The 24,491-nt window shown below is 42.7% G+C and overlaps 1 protein-coding gene across 4 annotated transcripts in view; it reads left to right on the top strand.

Annotated features, from left to right (window-relative positions):
* Nucleotides 1-24,491, top strand: part of TPR (translocated promoter region, nuclear basket protein) — a 55,513-nt gene that overhangs the window by 24,287 nt on the left and 6,735 nt on the right. For all 4 annotated transcript variants that reach the window (XM_029081045.2, XM_029081047.2, XM_029081046.2 and 1 more), the window contains exons 22-43: nucleotides 180-343; nucleotides 909-1,061; nucleotides 1,762-1,878; nucleotides 3,320-3,523; nucleotides 3,622-3,806; nucleotides 4,233-4,380; nucleotides 5,057-5,194; nucleotides 5,520-5,651; nucleotides 6,603-6,733; nucleotides 7,736-7,946; nucleotides 9,071-9,214; nucleotides 10,339-10,537; nucleotides 11,168-11,373; nucleotides 12,063-12,124; nucleotides 13,124-13,332; nucleotides 14,898-15,170; nucleotides 16,004-16,152; nucleotides 17,245-17,328; nucleotides 19,036-19,233; nucleotides 21,069-21,200; nucleotides 22,707-22,797; nucleotides 24,072-24,244. In XM_029081045.2, the coding sequence (XP_028936878.1) occupies nucleotides 180-343; nucleotides 909-1,061; nucleotides 1,762-1,878; nucleotides 3,320-3,523; nucleotides 3,622-3,806; nucleotides 4,233-4,380; nucleotides 5,057-5,194; nucleotides 5,520-5,651; nucleotides 6,603-6,733; nucleotides 7,736-7,946; nucleotides 9,071-9,214; nucleotides 10,339-10,537; nucleotides 11,168-11,373; nucleotides 12,063-12,124; nucleotides 13,124-13,332; nucleotides 14,898-15,170; nucleotides 16,004-16,152; nucleotides 17,245-17,328; nucleotides 19,036-19,233; nucleotides 21,069-21,200; nucleotides 22,707-22,797; nucleotides 24,072-24,244 (3,503 nt within the window). The remainder of the gene's footprint in view (nucleotides 1-179; nucleotides 344-908; nucleotides 1,062-1,761; nucleotides 1,879-3,319; nucleotides 3,524-3,621; nucleotides 3,807-4,232; nucleotides 4,381-5,056; nucleotides 5,195-5,519; nucleotides 5,652-6,602; nucleotides 6,734-7,735; nucleotides 7,947-9,070; nucleotides 9,215-10,338; nucleotides 10,538-11,167; nucleotides 11,374-12,062; nucleotides 12,125-13,123; nucleotides 13,333-14,897; nucleotides 15,171-16,003; nucleotides 16,153-17,244; nucleotides 17,329-19,035; nucleotides 19,234-21,068; nucleotides 21,201-22,706; nucleotides 22,798-24,071; nucleotides 24,245-24,491) is intronic.

Genomic DNA, 24,491 nt, shown 5'->3' with positions numbered 1-24,491 from the left:
TGAACAAGTCGGCAACCGATAGAGACAGTCCCTGCCGTTTGACGGGCTTACGGTCTAATCGGGGGAGACAGACAAGAACAATGGCATTTATTCAAGCCTCTTAAAATGCTGTTATTATAAGAGCTTGTACATGGAAAGAGCTTAAGTTTGCATTTAACTGTGAGAATTCTGACTTTTAGGGAAGTCCAACAGTGAAGATATAGATGATCTTAGAAGCCAACTCAGACAAGCTGAAGAACTGGCTAACGACTTGAAGGAGCGACTCAAGACAACCACTAGTAATGTGGAACAGTACCGAGCTATGGTTCTGAGTCTGGAGGAATCCCTTAATAAGGAAAAACAGGTAGGATTGATTTGAAGATCAGTAACGCTGGCTAGAACCTCTGTTTGGTAATAGGTTTAGTTGTTGCTTGAGTCGCTTCCTATATAAGCTTCTTAGAAAATATTAATAAATATTCTGTTTGACTCCTGGTTTGGACCTGTTCATTTATTAGGTCTCCTGTGATGTTGATGGTTCATAGTTTGATTGTACCTCCTTCTACATTCCAGACCATTTTTGATACCAGTATGCACTGGTTATTTATGTACTTCATGAACCTTGCCTTTTGGAGAAGAGTGGATAATTTGCTGCCTATTTGCCTTTTGAAATGTGGTCTCTAGAATCTTTAAGTGTATAAGAAGAGCATTCGTAGTATATACAGCCTTACTTGCGGTGTCTCCTTGTTAGTTTTACTTTGTGTTTAAATTTAAGAAAATTCTTCTCAAACAGTGCTAAAATGCTATTGAAACCGTTGGCGAATCTTAAGCAAAACAGTAGTGTGATGCTGTGTACTCTGCTGTGCGTTAATTCTACCAACTGAAACACAGTTTTTCCTTGTGGCCTTTGCTCTCTTTGGATGGCGATGAAGGTGACGGAAGAGGTCCGTAAGAATATTGAAGCCCGTTTAAAGGATTCAGCCGAGTATCAGGCACAGCTCGAAAAGAAGCTGATGGAAGCTGAAAAGGAAAAACAAGAACTTCAAGATGATAAGCGAAAAGCTGTCGAGAGCATGGAGCAACAGGTAAAAGTGCACTTAAGATTGATGTAATTTCCCTTTCTCTAGACAATGAACCAACTCTTTGGGTTTCCTCAGGTCTTTGTTTTTTGCCGTGTTGAATTCCACTCCTACTTCTCTGCATTTCCGATCGTATTCCTGTATTAGGTAGACACTAGAAGTGTCTCCTTTTGGCCCTTACTGTACACATCTGCCAGAGTTAGAGCCAGAGGTTTCCAGAGTTACAAGGAATGTGTTCAAGTTACTCTCAAGGTGTATGAACATATCTTCGGCATGCTATCTGAACAGTAATTGAAGGACCCACCCAATTTTTTTTCCTCTAAAAGGTCCTCAAAACCTGTTGATCATGTTTTAAGTGAATTTTCAAAGGTAGCGTGGTATAGGTTGAAATGAAGAGCTAAATTATCACGGTAAGCCTTGCTACAAACGGTAGCATTCTGACCTAGTCAAAGGCCACAAATCTGACCAGCTCATTTGAGGGAGTGGGTTTGTAGTGAAATGTTGAGATTCTTGGGTCTTTTTTTTTTTTTATTTGGAGGGCAGTATTGCCGGAGGTCATCATTTGCCAGATTGTAATGAATTTCCATCTTAAATTTAGTCTCCCTGATACTGCTCAAAGTAATTTTGTTGAGATTTAAATTGTTTAGTAGTTGCTTATAAAGCGAACACTCGGCTTAACCCCGCACTTCGTTTTTTTGCTGTTTAGTTGGCGGAGTTAAAGAAAAGCCTCACTAATGTTCAAAACGAAGTCCAAGAAGCTCTCCAGAGAGCAAGCGCAGCCTTAAGTAATGAACAGCAAGCCAGGCGTGACTGTCAGGAACAAGTAAGTTTCACCGCATAAGTAACGTTGGCCTAAATAGGCCTAGTTCGAAGACATTAGAATAATAAAAACGTCCAACCCGTTACTCTATGAACAGAATTTTTCCTTGCAAATCCGCTCATTTTCTGGGAACCAAGAAGAAAATGTTGCAGACCAAGGGGTGGTAATAATAATAATAACACTAATGTATTTGTTAAGCACTCACTGTGTGCCGAGCACTGTTCTAAGCACTGGGGTAGATACAAGGTTATCATGTTGTCCCAAGTGGGGCTCACAGTCTTAATCCCCCTTTTACAGATGAGGTAACTGAGGCACAGAGAAGTGAAGTGACTTGCCCAAAGTCACACAGCTGACCAGTTGGGGTGCTGGGGTTAGAACCCACGACCTCAAATTCCCAAGCCCGGGCTCCTTCCACTAAGCCACTCTGTGAAGGTTGTGGTACCTTAATGTCATTAAGACTTTTTAGTTTAGATTTTTTTCAGGACTTGCACCATCCCTTGTCTGATGCCAGCAGACTTGGGGAATTTAGGGCTCCTGTCCTCCAAAACTATGAAAGTTATAGGCTCAGCCTGGGTCAAATTGTAACAATAATAATAATAATTGGGGTGTTTAAGAGTTACTATGTGCCGAGGACCGTCTGGGGTCGATAGAAGGTAATCAGGTCGGACACCGTCCCTGTCCCACATTGGGTTCATGTTGAATTGTCTCAAGAGGGTGAAGACATATTTAATCCCATTTTATAGATGAGAAAACCGAGACAGCCGAACTTAAGTCACTTGCCTGAGGTCTCACAGCAGGAAGACGGCAGAGCCGAAACCCAGGTCCTCCGTCTCCCAAGCCAGTCCACCGGCTACTCTTTCCGCCAGTCCACGCTGCTTCTCGCTGCTCCGGGGTTCGATTGTTCTGCTCCAAGTTCTAGCAGTAGCGGAAGAGAGAAGAATTGTGGCTGTGTATTTGCCACTCTTCCCCTCTGCTCCCTCTTGCTGCCTAAAACACATTAGTCAATCAGCAGAAGGTGGGGGATCCTTGCCAGGCTATAGAGAGCAGTAGAGAGAAGAAAGGAAGAGCACCTCTTTTCTTTTCCTTTCTGAGAGTTCCTTTCCCAGCTTTTGGGCTCCGGACAGGAATCGAGAGAGCCAATCTCACGGTCCTCGCCTGCTTTAGCTCACCCCTGGGATGGAGCATAACATCTAGAAGCCAAAAGGGAAAGAAGTAATATCTTTTTTCTTTGCCACCCTTTCCTTGCCTCCCTTTTTTCCTCAGTCGTGATTAACTAATCACTTAGGAACTTGTCTTTTTTTAAGAAGGCATCAGATGGGTGGTTTAACTCATCAACGTTCATAATGGCGGTACTCAGATAAGTGCAGTCCTCAAGTCCTTTAGCGGAGCAAAGCTGTCGTTTCCATATGCCAAATCCTGTCTAATTTTGGAACTTGGTTTGCAGGCTAAAATAGCTATAGAAGCCCAGAATAAGTACGAACGGGAATTGATGCTCCACGCGGCTGACGTTGAGGCCTTACAGGCTGCCAAAGAACAGGTCGGGAGGAACTCTGCCGTCCGACAGCAGTTGGAAGAAGTAGCCCAGAAAGCGGAAGCACAGTTGCTGGAGTGTAAAGCCTCTTGGGAGGAAAGGGAAAGAATGTCAAAGGTATGTTCCCGTGACGTGATAACTTTACATCAGAGTAAATGGGTATTTTTAAAAAGACACTGGGAATGAGAATTGAGAGGCCCATTGTCGATTTGCAGGATGAAGTTTCCAAGCATGCGTCTCGCTGTGAGGATTTAGAGAAACAAAACAGACTGTTGCATGAGCAGATTGAAAAATTAAGTGACAAGATGGTGACGTCTATCAAAGAAGGTGTTCAGGGTCCATTAAACGTTTCTCTCAATGAAGAAGGAAAGTCTCAGGAGCAAATCCTAGAAATTCTCAGGTAAATTAAATATTGCAAGTCATTTTTTTTTTCAGCTGAGCCCATCTTGATTTCCTACAGGATTGGGATGGAAAGGGAGGTGGAGCCATCAGATAGGCACATGTATTATTAACCCTTAAGTAAATCTCAGTGTGCACGCAGAATTCTGCATAAGCATAGCATCATTATTGCTTATGCGCTGTTTTCTGTCCTGGAGCCACCTGGTCCTGAGGAATCTCAGAGTGAGAGAATTACCCTGCGTGCTTTCCGTTAGGCTAAATAGGGTTGTGGGCTAAGCCTGCTTGTTCAGGACTGTACCTTTTGGTATTCAGGTAGGACAACCGAGCAAGTGTATTCTTTTCAAATCACCAAAATGATCAGAGAGCTTGCAGAGAATAAGTACTTCAACAGCTGTGATTTTAAGATGTGCTATTTCTGTTTTTTAAGGTTCATACGGCGAGAGAAGGAGATTGCAGAAACCAGATTTGAGGTAGCTCAGGTTGAGAGTTTACGTTACCGGCAACGGGTGGAGCTCCTGGAAAGGGAGATTCAAGAACTCCAAGATAGTCTGACTGCAGAGAGAGAGAAGGTCCAGGTATGTAGGCTAATATTTTAGTCAGTTGGATTTCTTTTTTCCCCTCTTGAATCTGTTGAATCTGTTTTCATACTCTACCCTCAAAAATCGCTCCTTTCAAACTAGACTCTCCTAATTATGGATTTTTCTCACTTTCGAAATAAACTGATATACAGCCCAAATTTTTTCCATTCGTCCACCCCAGCCTGATGAGTGGGTGGTTTAGATCTGGCTCACTACCATCCGTTTTCCTTTTGGCCTGAGCACAAACTCACAGGCTCTAGTCAGGAAAGAGACGTCCGTGTGTGTTGGGGGGCAGCAGACAGGCACTGTTAATTCTCTGTGTGCCTGGGGTTTATTATCTATACAGTAGCGCATGGATTTCCATTTGCATATGAAAATACCCCAGACAGGAGCCCAACTATGCCAGAAATGGAAAGGGGGTAGGAGTTTTTGTCCCGGTCACCAGCCAGGCTGGACTTTAGCCTTTTTCCCACAGATAGTTACCCTTTTGAAGTACGGGCAGGGAATGAATGACTATGGTTAAAAAAAAAAAAAGACAAAAAACCAGAATTTAAACTTGAGATCTATTCAATCCATTCCAACGCATTGGAAAATAGACAAGAACTGTCATTTTTCAGGATGCTTCCAGGAATGGACATTGAAGTGTCTCTAACCTATTGAACAACTATTTTAGGTGACCGCAAAGACAATGGCTCAGCATGAAGAACTAATGAAGAAAACGGAAACCATGAATGTAGTTATCGAGACCAATAAAATGCTGAGGGAAGAGAAGGAGAGACTGGAGCAAGAATTGCAACAAATGCAAGCCAGGGTTAGTGAGGGGTGGCCTCGGTCTATTCTTGGCCATTCCACGCCCTCTACCCACCCCCCCGGTGGCTTAGTGGTTTAGGACTTCCCTTCCGACAAGAGTTGCTACTGGATGGGTAATCCCGCCCACTCCCTGCAGTTCTCACTGACCTTCCTGCCCATCCAGCCTGAGTGCCAACGTAGAGCCCCGTGACCTGAATATAGCACGAAGGGAATGCGAGCCCTGCTCCTCCAAGGCGTATCGTGGGTAGGGTCACCCATTTTGGTGATGAGATCCACTAAAAATACCTGAAGAGAACCCGTCGAAGAAAACCATTTTGTCTTTTTAGGTTCGAAAACTAGAACTAGATATCCTACCCTTGCAAGAATCAAATGCCGAGCTGAGTGAGAAAAGTGGAATGCTGCAGGCAGAGAAGAAATTGCTAGAAGAGGATGTCAAACGCTGGAAAGTGCGGACTCAGGTAGGTGTGATTTTCCTCTTTCTTAAACTGTGTTATCATGCATCAGCAACAGCATTTATTCTGTGGGGCACGGAGTATTCTATCAGCCATTTGCAGCAAACAAAAAGGCACAGTCCCTGCCCTCAAAGCGTGATAACGTTCATAAATGTGTGATACACAGATGAGGTTAATGACTTATTTGAAAATCCTCTTCATGATGTGTATTAGAAAACCTCACGATACTTCCGCCTGGATTCATATATACCACTCCCCTTTTAGTAAATTGTCCCGGAGTGATGCAGAGGTGGCTTATGTTCTAACACTGGTTTTTTTCTGTGTTTAGCTAGGTACTTTAGCCCTCGAAAGAAGGGCACAGCCTTTTGAAACCTTATTTCTTTGAATATCTGAGTATGATAGCATCTTTAGTGGAGATTGGAAGAGATCTTTTTCTCACGTCAGGTTTTTCTCTCAGTGATTCAAGTTAACTTCCCGTGCCAGGTCCATGGCACAATTCAAAAGCTTCTCCACTCTTAATGTCACTTTTTGGTGTATTTAATTCAATATAGTAGAGCCAAAGAGATACTCAGTATCCGATATCCAGATTAGGCCATCAGACATGCTAAAGCAGTTTGGATTTTTTTATTTGTATTGAGGTAAATTTAACTGCCTTTATTTATAAGAACAAAAAGACTTGGTTCTAACCAGTTGAACAGGTCAGGAAGCAATTGGTTTTTTCCTGAACCAAACAACCGTGGGCCCCTAGTACCTATTTTTGCAGCCTGATAGTATTTTTTTTAAATTGAGTTTATGTGATATAGACAGGCCTGCTTTAATCAAAATGCTATTCGGGTATTCGTGTTAGAAATGACGAGGATGTCTCTGCTGCCTTTTGGAGCACGTTTACTTTTTGTAGAAGACGAGAGGGTGAATTAACAACAGTGAAAATCAGGCTAGAAATCTGTCTTATTTTAGCATCTAGTGAGTCAGCAGAAGGATACAGATCTTGAAGAATGTCGCAAGCTGCTTTCAGAAAAGGAGGTCAACACCAAGCGCATTCAACAGATGACGGAAGAAACCGGCCGACTCAAAGCTGAAATCGCAAGGTATGTTGTAAATTTTCATGACTCCCGTGTATCCAAGTGAGCCGATTTATAGCAAATCCCAGATTTCCAGTAGGACCGGTGATGGAGAAAGGGATTTACATCCACAGCCCTTCCACTTCCCTGAACAACAGACCTGTTTAATCACACCTCCCTTAATGTGAGAAAACAGAGGGTTTCTTTTTTTTTGGTTTGTCATTTAAACGATGATGAGAAAAGTTAAAGCTGCATTCACAAATTAGTCCACCAGAAACACGCTTTCTCTGCTGAAGCTCCGAACCTCCAAAGTCATGCTATTCAGAAAACCTATGCATTAACAAATGTTAACCTTTAAATGAGGTTTTTGTGTTTAAAAGTCAACTGAGCGCCTCTGAAGTACAGTGCTTGGGTATTCAGTAGGCACTTCAGATATATCATTGGTTAGTTGATTAATCCAGAGCTCTCTGTACTAGGCGCTTGGGAGCATATCCTAGAGGAGATGATTTTTGCCCTAGAGGAACAGTAAGGAGAGGTTGCAGTAGAGAGAGACCTTTTAAGACCCTTGATGCAAAGTCAAGTTGTAGGTATCTGGAAGCTTTTCAGAATAGCCTCTGGGTCGGCGGAGAAAAGACGCTGCGGAAAAGTGTTATGAGTCTGGCGTGTGCTATATACAGTCTCATTTGGCAAGGTCGAACCACAAATGAGAATTTGGAAGAGATCTAGAACTACGAATGAGAATTTGGAACAGTTAGGTTTACTTCCATGATAGTTTAGCTCACCTCAGACCAGCTTCACTGGGGTGGGGCAGGGTTGTAAAATGGAGGATAATTGGCAGCCAAGCAGCTGTGCTGGGTAATATTCTGAGGTGAAGTGAAGAGAATGTAGCCCCGTAACAGTATGGCCTGACGAGTGAGTGTGAGGAGACAGCCACGGCTCAGTGAGGCGGCAAAACTTGTCAAGAAATTCATGTTTCGGGCTTGTTAATCACCCTCTCTTCTCCCCACTCTTCTTTCACTTTTGATTTAGATCAAATGCGTCTCTGACCACTAGCCAGAACCTAATCCAAAACCTAAGGGAAGAACTAAGTAAAATACGAACCGAAAAGGAAACCCTTCAGAAGGACTTAGATGCTAAAGTAGCCGATATACAAGAGAAAGTCAAAACCATCACCCAAGTCAAGAAAATCGGCCGCCGATACAAGACTCAGTATGAAGAGCTTAAGGCACAGCATGATAAGGTAGGCTTAACTTGATATAAAGAAAGCAGTATTTAGAAAGTTAAATAGCACAGGTGAATGTTTTCACCTTTTTTATAAAGCCAGGCTGATTGAAATCCATAGACTAAGTAGTTAATTCCTCTGTCACGAAAAGAAGGAAAAATGTAAATGGTCGTTGTTGGTGGCCTTATTTCCTCAAAGGTATTTTTGCCTCTGCCTCGCCTAAAGAACTGTCATAACCAAAAGCATAGGCCAACATTCGTTACTCTATTTACTATAAAACAAAAAAGAATCAGCAACATTATTTTGAATAATAAGCTCGATTTTCTCTGAATTGTTTTTATCACTTAGTTTTAAACTCTTTAATCCGAGGGCATATTCTTCCTATCTGTCAAAATCAATTATCGTTAACTTTTATTAAGAACTTAAAATGCTTATTGCTAAATCCTGGAAAAAGTCCACCCCTCCACCCCCAGAAAAAACACCACACACAAAACAAAACACATTTTTGGTCATGTCTGGCTCACAAGCCCTTCCATTTTAACTGGTGGAAATCAGATCCACATAGTTATTGAAGAATTACCAGACAACAATTCTTGAATAATCAAAATTGAGTAATCAAAAAATTCATGCTACACAGTATTTGGGCGACATAGTCTTTGGACAGTTCACTGCTCCGGACACAATTCTTCATTGCAAACTCGTAGGTCAATTATAAATTCATATTATAATTATAAGTTCATATTCATATTAATGCCTGTCTCCCCCTCTAGACTGTAAGCTTTTATGGGCAGGGAGTGTGTCTGCTAATTCTTTTGTATTGTACTCTCCCAAGCACTTAGTACAGTGCTCTGCACATAGTAAGCACTCAGTGCATACCATTGATTGCTTGATTGATTAGACAGGCTCATTTTCAAACTGTCAGGCGGGACTAGTGAGTCTACTCAGAGATCAGGCGGGGGCCCCAAATCCCCAGAAGCTCTTGTTCATGTGATTCTCAGCCTCTGGCTCCTCCGCCCTTCCGTGTGGGTGATCAAGCTTTAGTTTTCAGGCTTTCAGGAAGGAGGAGAGAGATTGCCCTCAGGCCCCAGGACCCTGGGGGCAAAATCTTTTGCGGAAATGCTCAGTCGCCTGTGTCGTTTTAGGTAGCCGAAAGTTCAGCTCAGTCTTCAGGAGAACAGCAAGAACAGCAGGCTTCCATTCAAGAAATGCAAGAGCTCAAAGAAACCCTCAACCAAGCTGAAATGAAAACAAAATCACTAGAGGGCCAAACAGAGAATTTACAGAAGGTAGGTGGATTCTCCAGATAGTCGTAAAGTCCTTGGTTTGCGATTGTTTCCGCGTGGCTCAGTGGAAAGAACCCGAGCGTGGGAGTCAGAGATTATGGGTTCGGCTGTGTGACTATGGGCAAGTCACTTAACTTCTCTGTGCCTCAGTTACCTCATCTGTAAAATGGGGATTAACTGTGAGCTTCACGTGGGACAACCTGATGACCCTGTCTCCCCCAGCTCATAGAACAGTTCTCTGCACAGAGTAAGCGCTTAACAAATACCAACATTATCATTATTATTCTGTCATTTATCTGCCCATAAAAGCATAGTAGACAGCGCTATGTCACGTATTCACTCATTATCAAATAGGAATAATGTTTACTTAACCGCAACGTGGTGAATTTGAATATTTACAAAGTGAATGACAGGATTTATACAAGTATCCCGATGACTGTAAGTTTTAATGATGACAGTGGTGGGTGCTGCAGTAAATTACAACACTGGTATGTGGGAAATGGTTTCTGAGGCACAGGGGAATCACATTCTCAGTTGGAGGTGGAAGTTGGTGATTGCACAAGGAATAATTAAACGGCAAAGAAACACAAAAACAAGGACAATAGTAAAAATGAGCTATTCTACATTATGGGTAGGTTTTCATTTCAAGATGATTATTCTGATTATTCAAAATCCAAGTCACCCCCTTCTGAAGCGCCAAATATTTAGAAGGTGTGAGTGCAGCTCTGGTTTTAGATTCAGCACATTAAGGCAGGGTAGGACTGTAGCCACCTCTCCCACTATCTCTTCCCTCTGTGGCTCGTCATTTATCAAGCCTTAGTCTAGTGAAAGGAAAACTTGTTAGGATCAATCACTTTTCCTCCCTTACAACAGAACTGTTGTAAGATGTTGAAAAACGAACCTCAGAGATGCAAACCATCAGTTTTTTTTACCAAATACAGCTTTGTGAAAATGTAATGTGATCAGTCTCTAGATCGACATTTTTAACACCTCTACTTAAACTCGTAATTAGCGTGTACGCTTTTAAATTCATCGGGTGGCCTTTGAAAATGCCGAGGAACTCCTTATCCTCATTATCTAGTAACGTGGCTTGTGTCCATGGGTTAAAAAAATTGCCTTTGTCGCAGACGTTATCTGAAAAGGAGAGTGAAGCTAAAGGCCTGCAAGAACAGATAACCCAGCTGCAGTCTGAACTTTCCCGTCTTCATCAAGATCTGCAAGATAGAACTGCCCTGGAGGAACAGCTCCGCCAGCAGATAACTGAAAAGGAAGAGAAGACCAGAAAGGCTCTAGTAGCTGCCAAACAGAAAATTGCTCATATAGCAGGTAAATAGAAGCACATACACGTGTGTTTTTTCTTCATTCAGATTTTAGGGTTTGAGCATACCGGGGTGATATCTCTTTTCTTTTCGTGCACTGCATTATATAGCAAAATATTATAATATGAATATATATTCAAAGTAGTTTTAACACTCATCTCTTTATGGTCTTTCCTCCTATAAATCTGGGACTGAGAAAACATTGTCACTTAGTGGAAAGAGCACGGGCCTGGCTTCCACTCCTGGCTCCGCCACTTGCCTGCTATGTGACCTTGGGCGAATCACTAAGGTTTAATTAGGCTAGCTTCCTTCTTTTAATGTTCATCTACTAATCGTTCAACTAGATGCATATATAATTGGTGTTTCTGAATATCGGTGTGTGAGTAAATTAATTGAAAATGATCAAATATGCCCCTTTTTAGGTGATTGAATGGAGATATGAAGTATACATAGAACCATCGGATATTTTATGAGGGATGTATGGAAGCTTTTCCCACCCTAGTAGTTCAGTGCCCTTAACGGCAAAAATCATTCTACTTGGGAGCCGGGTGCCCTTTCAGTATTTTCAATTTTTAAACAAAAGGAGTAAATTAATTTATAAACGTGCTCTTGAGCTTCTGACTCTTCGTCGGTTTAGGTGTGAAAGATCAACTGACTAAAGAAAATGAGGAGCTTAAACAAAGGAATGGGGCATTGGATCAGCAGAAGGATGAGTTGGATGTACGTATGACTGCTCTAAAATCACAGTATGAAAGTCGCATAAGCCGCCTGGAAAGAGAGCTTAGAGAACAGCAAGAGAGGCACCACGAACAACGAGATGAGCCTCAGGAGTCCACAAGTAAGGTAATTAAATAGAAATAACTGGTATTCGAACCAGGATTCATTTGGAAGGTGGGGCGAGGCTAGGCAGTTTGGGGCGTGGCCAACTATGCCTCCGTTTTCTCATCCGTGAAATGGGGATTCACCACCTGTTATCCCTCTGCATTAAACCGGTAGCTCCGTGTAGGACAGGGCCTGTGTCTGCCCTGATTTTCTCATCTGCTGCAGCATTTAGTACAGTGCTTAGCAAATAGTAAGTGTTTAGCAAGTAGCACACTCCTCACCATTACTATTATTAGATCATTTTGGAGTTTAGCGCACGGGCAGCTAATCCGCAAGTACCAAAGAGCCACAGATAGATAATGTGGCCAGAGGCCACAAATCCAAAAGCATTCCTTCAGCCGGGATGGGAAAGGTGCACGGTGGCGTGCCGGGGATGGGCGGGGGGTACTTCCCATCACCACTGCAAAATCCTCGAGTCACTGGGCCTTGAGAGCCACCCAGCGAGGGAAGGAGAATCGCACGGGGCTCGTGAGCCGCGGTTTGGCCACCCTGGGCTAGCGTGTAACTCTGTGGAAACGATTCTAGATCAGCCGGCTGCTCTAGAATTGAAAGAAAAACATTTGCGACAGCTCTGGATGTTGATGCCGGTGTTACTTCAGGGAATTTCAGACTCATCGTTCTGTAATATCTCAAAATGATGCATCTCACAGGTCCCTGAACAGCAGAGACAGATCTCACTGAAAACCACTCCAGCTTCCGGGGAAAGAGGAATGTGAGTTACTTGTTTTGTTTGTTTGTTGGTTTGGTTTTCCAAAGCCATATCCTTGTGTGAAGTAGCCCCAGTCCATCTTTTAAGCCTTGTGCATTAAGTGTGTTTTATGCGCATTTGCCTTGTGGACTCTTGCCTGGGTTTAGAAAGTTTTTTTTCCAATGGAAATAATTCAGTGCAGTGCAAGTACTGAACCGGAATTTCAAATGGGAGAAGACTCTTCTATATGTTGTAGAATCACATCTGAATCCATATCCTGGTTCCATTTCCCGGACTCTCTCCCGGGCTTTTCACAAAGCAAGCTTTGGACAAGGATCAGAAGTAATTATAAATGTATGTGATTCTAAGTCAGTGTTGCAGATAATTTGAGAAAAGTGCCTACCTTCCTAACTATTCTCAGTTTGCAGCTCACTAGAAGCAGTAATCATCATCAGTGATATTTGAGCACTTAGCATTTGCAGAGCACTGTACTAAGCACCTGGGAGTGTACAGTACAACAGAGTTCGTAGAATACATTCCCTGCCCACAATGAACTTAAAATGAAGAGATAAGATGGATGCCCCGTTGTTATAGAGGAACGTTGAATTCAAACTGCTGAGCGCGTTGTCGAGGCCTGTGGGTGTTTGTCATTTCCTTACCGAAGCCACAGGTTACACGCTCTCAAATCCTTAACCTTTTATTTGCTTTCCTTCCCCGTAATCTCTGATTCCTCCTAACTTTTTAGTATCTTAAGTACAGTCTGTCCTCATTAATTTGACTTTCACTTCATCCAGTGCCTGATAAACTGGATTGATTTGGCCCCCGTGGTCTGCTTTTACACTGTCAACTGACCTCGATAAGAGAGGTTTTTACTAATTTTAAATTTTACCTATCTACCATAGCCGTGTGTTTCCGTAAGGCGTACTAAGCACTTAAGAGAAAACTGAACATCGGCATTGGGAGTGAGAATGTTAAATGTATTTGTTGCTCAAAAGTTGCCTCCTGTAACTGCTTTATTTCAAGTGCCAGCGCTTCCGATCCACCGACAGCCAATATCAAGCCGACTCCCGTCGTGTCCACTCCGAGCAAAGTGACCGCCGCTGCCATAGCTGGAAATAAATCAACGCCTCGAGCTAGTATCCGTCCAATGGTTACGCCGGCGACGGTTACCAATCCGACCACCACCCCTACGGCTACCGTGATGCCTACGACACAGGTGGAGACTCAAGAAGGTAAAGTGGGAAGAAAACCACCTCAACTGAATAATCAGCTACCAAGTCTGCTTTAAAACTGTAGCACCTACGGGTTTTGTCTAGAATGAACATCTCAAACGATACTGCATTGTATGATGTTCCAAGGTGGTCATTGCAGTTATTAGTTCTGCAATAGCTCTGCAATTTTAAGGTCGCCTTCTTGCAGTGCCCGAAACCGCGTTCTGTCGGACTTACCTGACGTGCCCTGCGCCTGGGCACAGACTCTTCCGACGTTGAGGAACCGCCCTGGCCAAACATTCGCGTTGTGTGATAAACATTCCCTATTTCTCAAACAGTGTTGTAGCCCAAATGGGTAGCGCAGACGTACGCTATGGCTAAACCGTTTATTGTAGTCTACTAATTGAAAATGGCAGATTTATCCAAGAAGTGAGTCTTGCTTTAAAAGCAAGGGCATGCGTGCACATGCCCGCCTCCCCAGCCATAATCAGCCACCCACCAATTACTACTTCTTCCTACTGGAAGGCGGTGAAAGAGCATAGAAGGCATTCATTCATTCAGTCGCATTTATTGAGTGCTTACTGTGTTCGGAGCACCGTACTAAGCGGGATGAATTGAACAAGAGAGAATGCACTGGTGATGTCAGTGAGTGGGGAATTAGGAAATACGTAGGCCGCGAGCAGTGCCCTGTTGTTCCTTCTCTGTTACCCCCGTCTCCAGCACCTTCACGCTTTCAAGGGGTGAGGACTTTTCGGCCTCAGAATTCAAACCCTTATATCAGACTGAGTGTCTTCCACGAGTATATCGTCACTTCATTTGGAACAAGATTGCTTCAGTCAACCAGTCAAATTTACTGCGCACTTATTGTGTGCAGAGCACTGTACTAAGGGCTCGGGAGAATGCAGCCTAACAATGTAACAGACACATTCCCTGCTCACGATGAGCGTACGGTCTATAGGATGAGCTTGTAGTCTAGAGGTTACTTTGATCTACCTCAACCAAACTGGGCCTCCAAATTTTGTATTTTTACAAGAAAAGCTTGGAGTGACTTCAACTTGTCTCATTTCTCGTTTTCTGAAAATTAAAAATTGGATGGTAACACATGATTAGACTGTAAGCCCGTCAAAGGGCAGGGACTGTCTCTATCTGTTACCGATACGTATATTCCAAGCCCTTAAGTACAGTGCTCCGCACATAGTAAGCGCTCAATAAATACTATTGAATGAATGAATTTCAGTCAAATGTAATTTCATTTATAACTTCTTATCTGTGCGTGGTTTTGATTACATCTGCAGTCATTTTTGAAAAAATAAACAGAAAGGTGTTGAAAGCTGTAGGGACACTATTACCTGGGTTGTCATTTAAAAAAAAAAAAAAAGAGTAAATAGAAAAATGAAGATATTGAAAACTGTATTCATTCATTCACACAACCGTATTCATTGAGCGCTTACTGTGTGCAAAGCTCTGTATTATGAACTTGGGAGAGTACACTATGACAATAATCAGAACACATTCTGTATGTAGGTGTTTTGGGACTGGGAGAGGAGGATGAATAAAAGTGTAGTGACGCTAGCCTTGCCTTTCAGCTATCCAGTCAGAAGGACCTGTGGAGCACGTTCCGGTCTTCGGAAGTACAAGCGGATCGGTCCGTTCCACCAGTCCGAATGTCCAGCCCCCCATCTCTCAGCCCATCTTGACAGTTCAGCAGCAGACCCAAGCCACGGCTTTTGTGCAGCCCACTCAGCAGAGTCTTCCTCAGATGGAGCCGGCCAACCAAGAACTCTCCCCCAGCATTGTGGAGGTGGTACAGAGCTCACCAATCGAGAGGCCCTCCACTTCCACCGCCGTATTCGGCACAGGTTAGTTTAGCCCGCAAGATGAAAATCAAATTGCCGCCTGTCTTGCGTTACCGGTGGAATCCCTTAATCCTAGCTTCTCTTTTCACATCTCCTCTTTCAGGAGAAGCCTGAATTTCTACGAGTGTGTCGGCTTTTAATTAATATTGTTTGTTACTCATTCATTCAGGTGTAATTGTATTTATCGAGCGCTTATCGTGTGCTAAGGACTGGACTAAGTGCTTGAGAGAGTAGGGTATAACAATAAGCGGACACATTCCCTGGTTCTCGGTAGTAATGAATTGCCGTGAGGTTACATGGAAGACTGTGGCGATAGGTGAATGTACCATAATTTCTGGGTACCTGTGGCCCACTGAAGAGAAAATAGCCAGCACATTCTGGTTGTCTCTCAGAAGAATGTCAGCTCCTGTTAATCATGAATAATATTATATTATTGGAAAATATATTAATATTGGAAAAGATTGCTCTGTCTTTATCAAAAACCAGAAGAATGCTCTTTTTTTAAGTCATAGACTGCCTTTTATTTGTTTCCTTGTTAGTATGCTTTAAAAAAAACTAGGCCCTGAAGTTTGGAAGCCACTAGTATGGAAATTAAGTGGTATTAAATAAATCTTTATTAATAAATAATAAATATTATTTATTTGTTATATTGATATAATGAATATAATATATTATGGTGTTGATATATTAATTAATATCAATTGTATTGTTATTGTAATATGATATTATAATATTGATAACCAAATCCATTCGGTGAAGGAAATTCCCACCTGTGCTATTTCCAAATGAAGCATGTATTTTTACCAGCTCTCAATTGTGAATGGTGTATTTCAAAGTTTCAGCCACCCCAAGTTCTTCGTTGCCGAAGCGCGCCCGAGAGGAGGAAGATGAGAGCGCAATTGAAAACTCAGACCAGGTCTCCGAGGAGACAGTGGATCTGCCTCTCCCGAAGAAATTGAAAAGCGTGCCTCCTGTGGGAACTGAGGTGTGTGGCAAAGAGTGTCATGCAAAGGGCTGAGTTAAAAATATTTAGGCATTTAAAGTGGCCGGGGGAGTATATAGAGAAGGGGCTAGTCGTCTTACATGAATCATCTTTTAGCGTGTGTTGTAACATTGATGTTAAAGAGAGGAATGTCATCACCATTTAGAGGTAAATATACTTCCACCAAGGAGTGTTCCCCGAATGCCTGTAGTAGATATTTCCCATGTTTATCATAGAAATAGAGGGTTTAAAGTGGGGAATTTGATAAATGGGACTTTTTATATTAAAATTAAATTTGGGGAGGTCCTTTTACTTTCATGAAATGGAACTCAAATGATTCCTGGTCTTAGTTAAAATTGACTGCCATGGAATTAGGATCCTTAAGGGCCCCGAATATGATTTTATTATAAAGAATAAAGGGGTGGGAAAAACGTATTTGCTGACAGTTCTGGGGTTTTGTGTACTTCTGTGGCTGCTTTTATAAGACATATCCTACACCCTAACCTGTTGGAATCTCACTTGCATCAATGGCGTTAAGAAATTTTTATACTCTTAGCTTTGATGTAGCGGAACTAAATATTTTACGACCAAATTATCCTATGACTGAATGGTCCAGATTTTTCCAAATGGCCAATTTGCGGTTGAGCACTTAATTTGTTCCAGAGTGGAACGCCCCTCATGATGGTATTAAGTCTGGCTTTGCAGTTCCAAAGAAATTGGTTATGTGAGTAGATTGCAGCTTGCAAGACAGAAATGTCTGACAGCTGCCCGTTGGCATTTTAGTTGTCCTTTCTACAGTCGAGATGCCCCGTGCAGCACTCAGGCTTCTCGCCTCCCTTTAAAAGTACCTGGCCCAAAGTACAGTTTCTGTCTGCCCCGGTTTTTTCCTCCATCACATGTTTCAAATATCTGCCACTTAAAATTAGAATGAAATCTTCCTCTTTTAAGTTGTGGTAGTCCGGCTGTGCAGTTGCTTCAGCTCTATTGGTCTCCTGCGTTGTTTTTATTATTTCCCTTGAAGAGTTTCAAAAAAATACAGAAGGAACAATGAATATTTGGAGTGCAATCTCTATGTTTTATCATGTGATCATTTAGGAGGACGTTATGGCGGAAGAAAGCACTGATGGGGAAGTAGAGACTCAAACCTTCAATCAAGATTCCCAAGATTCCATTGGAGAAGTAAGTTAAACACAAATCAATTTTACTGTTGCTGCTGGCCTGCGAGAGGTGACCCGCAAGAGGTGAATTTGATGTTGTCAGTAGCTTCCGAGGTTCAATCTGAGCAGCTTTGAACCCTTGGAAAATTGTACCTATTAGAATTTTAGCTGCTCTTCTCTTTTTCTGGTATATTGCAAACCTCTCACAGCCAGCTGAGAGCACTGTGACTCAGCCTCCCCTCTTTATGGCTTTAAACTGAAAAATTCTCCTATCTTACTGCTATTTAGCATTTGATATTTTGGTATATCCCTATTTGCCTTCAGTAAGTAAACTCTAACGCAGTTATTTTTGTTATTTTTTTCGGGTTGTTCCCAGATCCATATTCTTCTCTTGATATAATATAGACGGTAGAATTTGCCCTAAATTTGTGCTTCTCTCTCTCACGTCATCAACCCTTGGTCACACCCTCTCTTCCTGGTTCTCCCTTCCTCTTCACATGCAGCAGACCACTACTCATATTAGTGTCTATCCCATCCCCCCCCACCAGACTGTAAGCTTGTTTCGGGCTGGGAACGTGTTTGCCGACACTGTTGTCGTGTACCCTCCCAAGCGCTTAGTACAGTAAGCACTCAATAAATACCACTGATTGATTTACTGATTGATTCCCACCTTCAAAGCCAAAGCACACGTCTCCAGGAAGCTTCCCCTGACTAATCTTTCATCTCTCCAACCCATTTCTCTCCTTAGCGCGTTACCTACGTACACGAGTCCTTACCCTGTAAGCACTTGAGTATTCACCGTGACCTCACCCTCACAGCAGTTGCATGTTGGTTCCCTTAACTGTAGTTTATTTTAGTCCTTGTCTCCCCCCACTAGAATGTATGCTCCTGGTGGGCAGGGATTTTTATGTACAGTATTGTGCTCCCCCAAGGATTTGCTTGTATCCACGCCAGGGCTTATACAGTGAGTGCCACGCAGTAAGCTCTTAAATGCTATTATTATTATTACTATTATTAGGTGGCTGATAGGAGGTCATCACCAGGGTGGTGAGGATTAATCAAAGCCAAGCGAATCCAACACACATCCGCATCACACGATACACATCAGTTTTTTTGAGGTCAAATAAACCCAAGTCTTCATTTTCCACTTGTACCGCGTTGTTTTCTAAAAACATTTTCATTATTATGAGATTTTACTATGCATAATTTTAATTAAAGTTGCTTCTAACGTAACGGTTTTGAGACGAATTGTGCGGATACATTTTCTGTGCTGTCATGGGTAATCTTTCATAGAAGATTACTAGCTGAAGATGTATTTTGGCAGCGCTACCCAAACAAGAATGGTAAAAGTCCTCCCGCAGTCAAAAACAGACATTTTTCTTTTGAATTCTGATATTCTCAAGTGAGAATGGTTTTTCAAAAGCCAATGTTAACGTATTTGAAAGAAAGAGCTGTCATGCTAACTAGATTGCACACATCTTGAGTTTTGTTTCACGTGTTTTCCTTCACTTATGCCGTTGGTGGCCTTAGAAAAATAACTTGGAGGTTTTGCGGGAGTAACTGAAATAACATTGGCTTTCTTTCAGAGGCACGTGTTTTAAATAGTGATTTAGAATTTAAAAATATGTTTCTGCTCAAATGCTGATGTTAGTTTTTTAGATTGAACTGTGTCTTAAAAACAAGTATTAAATATTCCAATTTCAACTAATTTTTATGTTTACATTCCAAGGGAATCTCCCAGGGAGACTATACACCCATGGAGGACACTGAAGAAAACTCTCAATCTCTACCATTGGATCTTGGGCCTCAGTCAGAGCAGCAGACCACTACGTCGTCCCAAGACGGCCAGCCCAAAGGAGATGATGTTATTGTAATCGACAGTGATGACGAAGATGATGACGATGAGGAAAACGACGGCGAGCAAGAGGTAAGCGTGAGCAGTTGAGTCAGACTAAAGAGAAACGGAGTTACCACCATTGGCCTGACATCATGGTGATCTCAAATAGAGACGTCTTTACCTTCCTTTTTCATTTTAAAATTATATACTGTTGAACTTGGGACTTTTGTTACATATTTTCCTTACATGTTTTTAAAAGGATATAGTAAGGACTTAGGGAAATTCTTCTGATAATACCGTCCTGGGTCCTTCCCCTTCTTCTCTCGGGGCCTCCCAAGTTCCTGTCTCAACTTCTCTGTGTCTTTTCTCTCCTTTGGGGGCAGGAGCCTCACTCTGGTGTCCTGACTCTGGACCCTGAACCTTCAAGGTATCCTGACCCCTCACCCTAGATCGTCTCTGATCCCTTCCTATGCCCCGTGTCCCATCCAGTGTCCCTACCCAGAGCTTGCCCCGTGTCCTGCTCTCCCAGGAGCACAGCTTACAGCTCTTGCCTCAAGATGGCCGAGGGTCTTCTCCAGTTACCTGTATTTCCCCCCACCAACGCTTCCTTCCCAAACCCTCCTCTTGATTGGCTCATCTCCAAATGTTGCTCCGTGAGGCATTAATTACACCTCCCCTTTGGGAGGGGCCCGGGGTGACTCCTGGCTTCCTCTTCTCACCTCCTTTGCGTCGGGGTCTAGTTGGACTCACCACCGCGACATACACACAATCGTCGTTTTTTAACGTGTTTCCCATGACAGTGTTCATCAGGAATGTAATCCCTACACGACAAGGGAATCGAGTACCTGATTTAGTGCAGAACTTCTGCCCTGACAGAATTAGGAACATTTTTGGATTGTTGAACCCTTAGGAATTTACTCCACATTCATTTCAGCTTGAACTTCATTAATAAATGATTGTATGTGTTGTTGACCTGGCCACAAGATCTGTCCCTAGTGACCGGAAAACCCTTGAACATGTAGTCTGTGGACTCTGTTTTTAGAAGACAAATTCCCCTGGTCCCTTTTGACAAAAGCTGCTGGAGCGTAGCCTGAGCTTCCAGCTTGGTGGTTCTAGCTTGAAATCACAGGAGCAGGAGTCATCGCTGCGCTCGGCTCCTTTTGTTAAAGGGACTCATTTTAGTTTCTGTAGCCTTCACTCCTCTCGCTCATAACCACATTTGCGAGCCATGCAAATGGAATTTCTCCGGTGTCGTGACCTGACTTAATGAAGACCTCATCACTAAATTTCAATTTGCAGGTGACAGTCTGTAACATTGCAAACCAAAAAGTATTCAGATTGATTTTCTCGTTTTAGTTTCCTGTCATCACAAGCCATTTTTGTGATGTTAATCCACTAGTCCCTGTATATTTAGTATAATTGTATATTTAGTGCCACAGAAAATAGTTTCTTGGTCTGTGTGTGATTTTTGGATCCAAATTGGGTTTCTGGGATTGATAAAATGTAGTGGAATGGTGAATTCCTCCAGGACACACTTACTGGATTTGGTTGATTTCCACCAGCCCATATTCTTTCATTTCTCCCAGTAGCTAACTCATCCATAAATACAAATGTGTCCCTTATCCACCCATGTTTCCCCTCATTCATTCCTGGTCAGCTGTAGCAATCAGAATTCCCAAAAGAATCTCATTTGATTATTATGCTGTGAGGCAAAACCACATATACTTTCATTAGGGTATCCTGTGTGAGTATATTTTAGCTTTCGAAGTTGTGCGGGGGTTTTTGCAGCTGCATTTGCATAATTTTGACCTTTCTGACCTTCACTCTGCTCTCCTTCTCAAGCAGTATTGTCTTCCAAGTTTCTGACTACTCTTCAGTTGACCATTCTTATTTCACATTCCCAACTTGGGGTTTAATTCCCGTAGGATTATGAAGATGAGGAGGAAGATGAAGATGATGACGACGAAGACACAGGAATGGGAGATGAAGGTGAAGATAGTAATGAAGGAACTGGTAGCGCTGATGGCAATGATGGATATGAAGCTGATGATGCTGAGGTAAGGCCTGGTTCTACCTGGATTTTCAGGGCCTAATTTAGAGCATCTGGCTTGAGGTCCTGGTTGTGGTTGCCTGCCAACACTAATAAGGAGCTAATTTAATGTGTTTGATTTTTTTTTTAAATGGAATTTGTTGAGCACTTACTGTGTTCTAAGAGCTGGGTAAATACAAGTTAATTAGGTCAGTCCTGTCCTGCCTGAAGCTCACAGTGTAGTAGAAAGGGGGGGGGGGGGGGGAATAGGTTTTTAATCCCCATTTTACAGCTGAGGAAGCTGAGGCAAAGTTAAGTGACTTGCCCAAGGTCATACAGCTAGCAGTTGGGAAGTCTCAGATTAGAACCCAGGTCCTCTGCCTCCAAGGCCCATGCTCTTTCCACCAGTTCTTGATAACCTTTGCATTATATACAGCTAAGATTCTAGTACATGCACCTTGGCTGAAGCTTCATGAATTAGGCATATTGAGCACTCTGTGCAAAGCACTGTACTTAAGTGCTTGGGCGAGTACAGTACAATTGGTAATAATAATAATGATGATGGTATTTGTTAAGCGCTTACTATGTGCCAGGCACTGTAGGCCTGGTCCCTGCCCTCAAGGAAGTTAGAACCCAGCCGGACGTAGACATTAAAATTAAACTGTAGGTAAGAGAAGCAACCGGAGTATAAGGATGGGAGCATAAGTACTGTGAGGGTGGGATGAATCCCTAAGTGCTTAGAGGATGGGACAAAGTGCAAGGATGAAGCGGTAGGGAGGGGAAATAGGGAGACCAGTCAGGGAAGACTTCCTGGATCTGATTAGGATTATGAAGAGAGTGCTGGGCAGTCCAATATGGAGGCGGAGAGCGTTCCAGGCAGGAGAGACTGAGCAAAGGGTTGAGACAAGAACGAGGCCCAGCGAGTAGGTTGGAATTAGAGGAGCAAAGGGCCTAGGCCGGGCCTAGCTGCTAGGACTCTTTTTATATCTACCCCAGTACATAGAGCAAGGCTTGACCCATAGTAAATTGTTGCTGTTATCATTATTAATTCCAGTATTGTGAGCTTTATAACTTGGAGGACTAGCCAGGTTGCAATGACCCCATGTTTTAGTGAAATGTTTAAAGATTGAAAGATCTTAAGCGTTGAAATGTTTAAAGATTTTTTTTCCATAAATTCCATAATTTCACGGAAGTACCAGCTTACTTCAGAACACTAGCCAATCAGCTTCTCTGTGGCTCAGTCAGAAATCATTTTTGTTGTCACCTTTATGTACCAAATTGTACAAAACCTCTATTTCATTTTCTGTTGTGTTGATTGGTAGATATGGGGCGTGAGAGCACAGTAATTAGATCTGAATGGAGATAGATGACTAAGAATTCTGAAAGAAACAAACAAACACAACTCGAAATGGATTTTTCAGGGTTTGAAACCTGGGAACCAGAATTCATTTGTTTAAAATTTGCTTTTGATTGACGTGCTCATTTCAGGTGTGGTCCATTTTGCACTCGGTCATGGAGTGTTTTTATATTTTAGGGCGGCGATGGTACTGATCCCGGTACAGAAACGGAGGAAAGCCTGGGTGGTGGAGAAAGCAATCAGAGGGCTGCAGATTCTCAAAACAGTGGTGAGATCAAAAAGCACTTCTAGAGGCTTTTTTCTGTATCCGTTGGTTGTTGTATTGTCCTCTCCCAACTTCTTAGTACAGTGCTCTGCACACAGAAAGCGTTCAGTAGATACGATTGAATGAATTTGGAATTAGAAAAAGCGCTTGAATCGCTTAAGTCCTGCTGGACGGCGACAGCTAGGTTCGTTCAAAATTGTCAGCTGTGGAAAAGTAAGAATAGTGACAAATCCTTATTGCACCAAGGCCACGGACTATCGATGTTGACGGACGCTGAAGAAAGCAAACCATGGCAGTACTGGGGTTTGCCGAGCAAATAATTAGAGGTGCCGTTGTAGGGCGTTACCGCATCATGCCCGACTGCTGCTCTGTTGCAATGTAGTGGAGTTCCGGGAGAATCAAGACCTGAATCAGAAATGAAACATTCCTTCATAACCAAACCGTCTTCGGATGTAATTGTAACAATTCAAGGAGTTTTCCCCCTTTTGTAGAGCAGAAGTACGACCGCACCCCAAAATGTCTGTTTCCATCTTCTAATGAAAATGAGTTTTTGTGTATTAAGGTTCCCATGACTTCTAATGCAGAGAAATAGTTGACTCCTTAAGAGACTTAGTTGAAAATATGTTTGCTTTTCATCTTCATAGATTTGTTTAAATATTTTTACTCAGTGTAGGTGAACTGATCAGAGAAGTACGGTTCATTCTGTAAGGAAACAGATCTCCCGAGTCAATAGTACATGGGGAGGAAAAGTGTAGACAAAGACTGGGAAATTAATTTTTAATAAGCTTTGGTACCTGAGTCAAAATTGTCTTGCTGCCATTCCCCCAAGGAGGAGAACACACACTACCTACCTTTTGCAGCAGAGTGGCACACTGTCTCGTAATATCCTTTGTGAATTTGAGGCTTCAGTAGCATTTGCTGAGATTTTCATAAAAAGGAGCTTTATAATTTTGTGTCTAAATCCAGGCCAGAAGTGACCCTCCAAGATGGGGTAAGAGGAATGTGGCTTTTGAAAACTATGGCCTAGGTAAAATTTTTCATAGGCAAGTAACTTTTCTGAAACTATTGCCAAGACTGATGTAGAAACCTTACATCTGGTGGTGTGAAATGCTTCCTTCCTGTGAATAGGCCATTTTAGGAAAGCTCCACAGGAACTACTCGGCCCCAGTTTGGTAAATTCAGTTAGTGCTAGCAAAGTCTGGCAGACGTTTCGTACTCCTGGAGTTGCCCAAGAAACCGTGTCGACGCCCCTGAGTCTGAACATTTTTCCCTTAAAGGTGAAGGAAGTGCAGGTGTTGCCGAGTCTTCTTTCTCCCACGAGCAGCAGCCGTCGTCAGCATCGGAAAGACAGGCTCCTCGAGCACCTCAGTCACCCCGCAGACCCCCACACCCGCTCCCTCCAAGGCTCACTATCCACGCTCCACCCCAAGAGCTGGGACCACCCGTGCAGGTACAGTAATGAACAAAACATTTTTTGTGCCAACTGCTGCCCCTCCTCGCCACAGTTCCTCTTCTGAAAATGTCTTCCTTGAAAAAACAGTAAATATCACCGTGTTCTTCAAAGTATGATGTATAGGAATTGCCTTTTAATCATCAGACCATCTTCCTTAACTCCAGTGGAGATCTCTCAACTCTCTGGCTCCAAGGGTTAAGTGAAATTTGCAAGCAGTGAGTGGGTGTAATTTAAATATTTTTAT

The sequence above is a fragment of the Ornithorhynchus anatinus genome, chromosome 16, assembly GCF_004115215.2.
Source record: "Ornithorhynchus anatinus isolate Pmale09 chromosome 16, mOrnAna1.pri.v4, whole genome shotgun sequence".
NCBI classification, from domain to species: Eukaryota; Metazoa; Chordata; class Mammalia; order Monotremata; family Ornithorhynchidae; genus Ornithorhynchus; species Ornithorhynchus anatinus.
The sequence above is the reverse complement of the archived record's forward strand: the minus strand, read 5'-3'. Positions and strand labels throughout refer to the sequence as shown.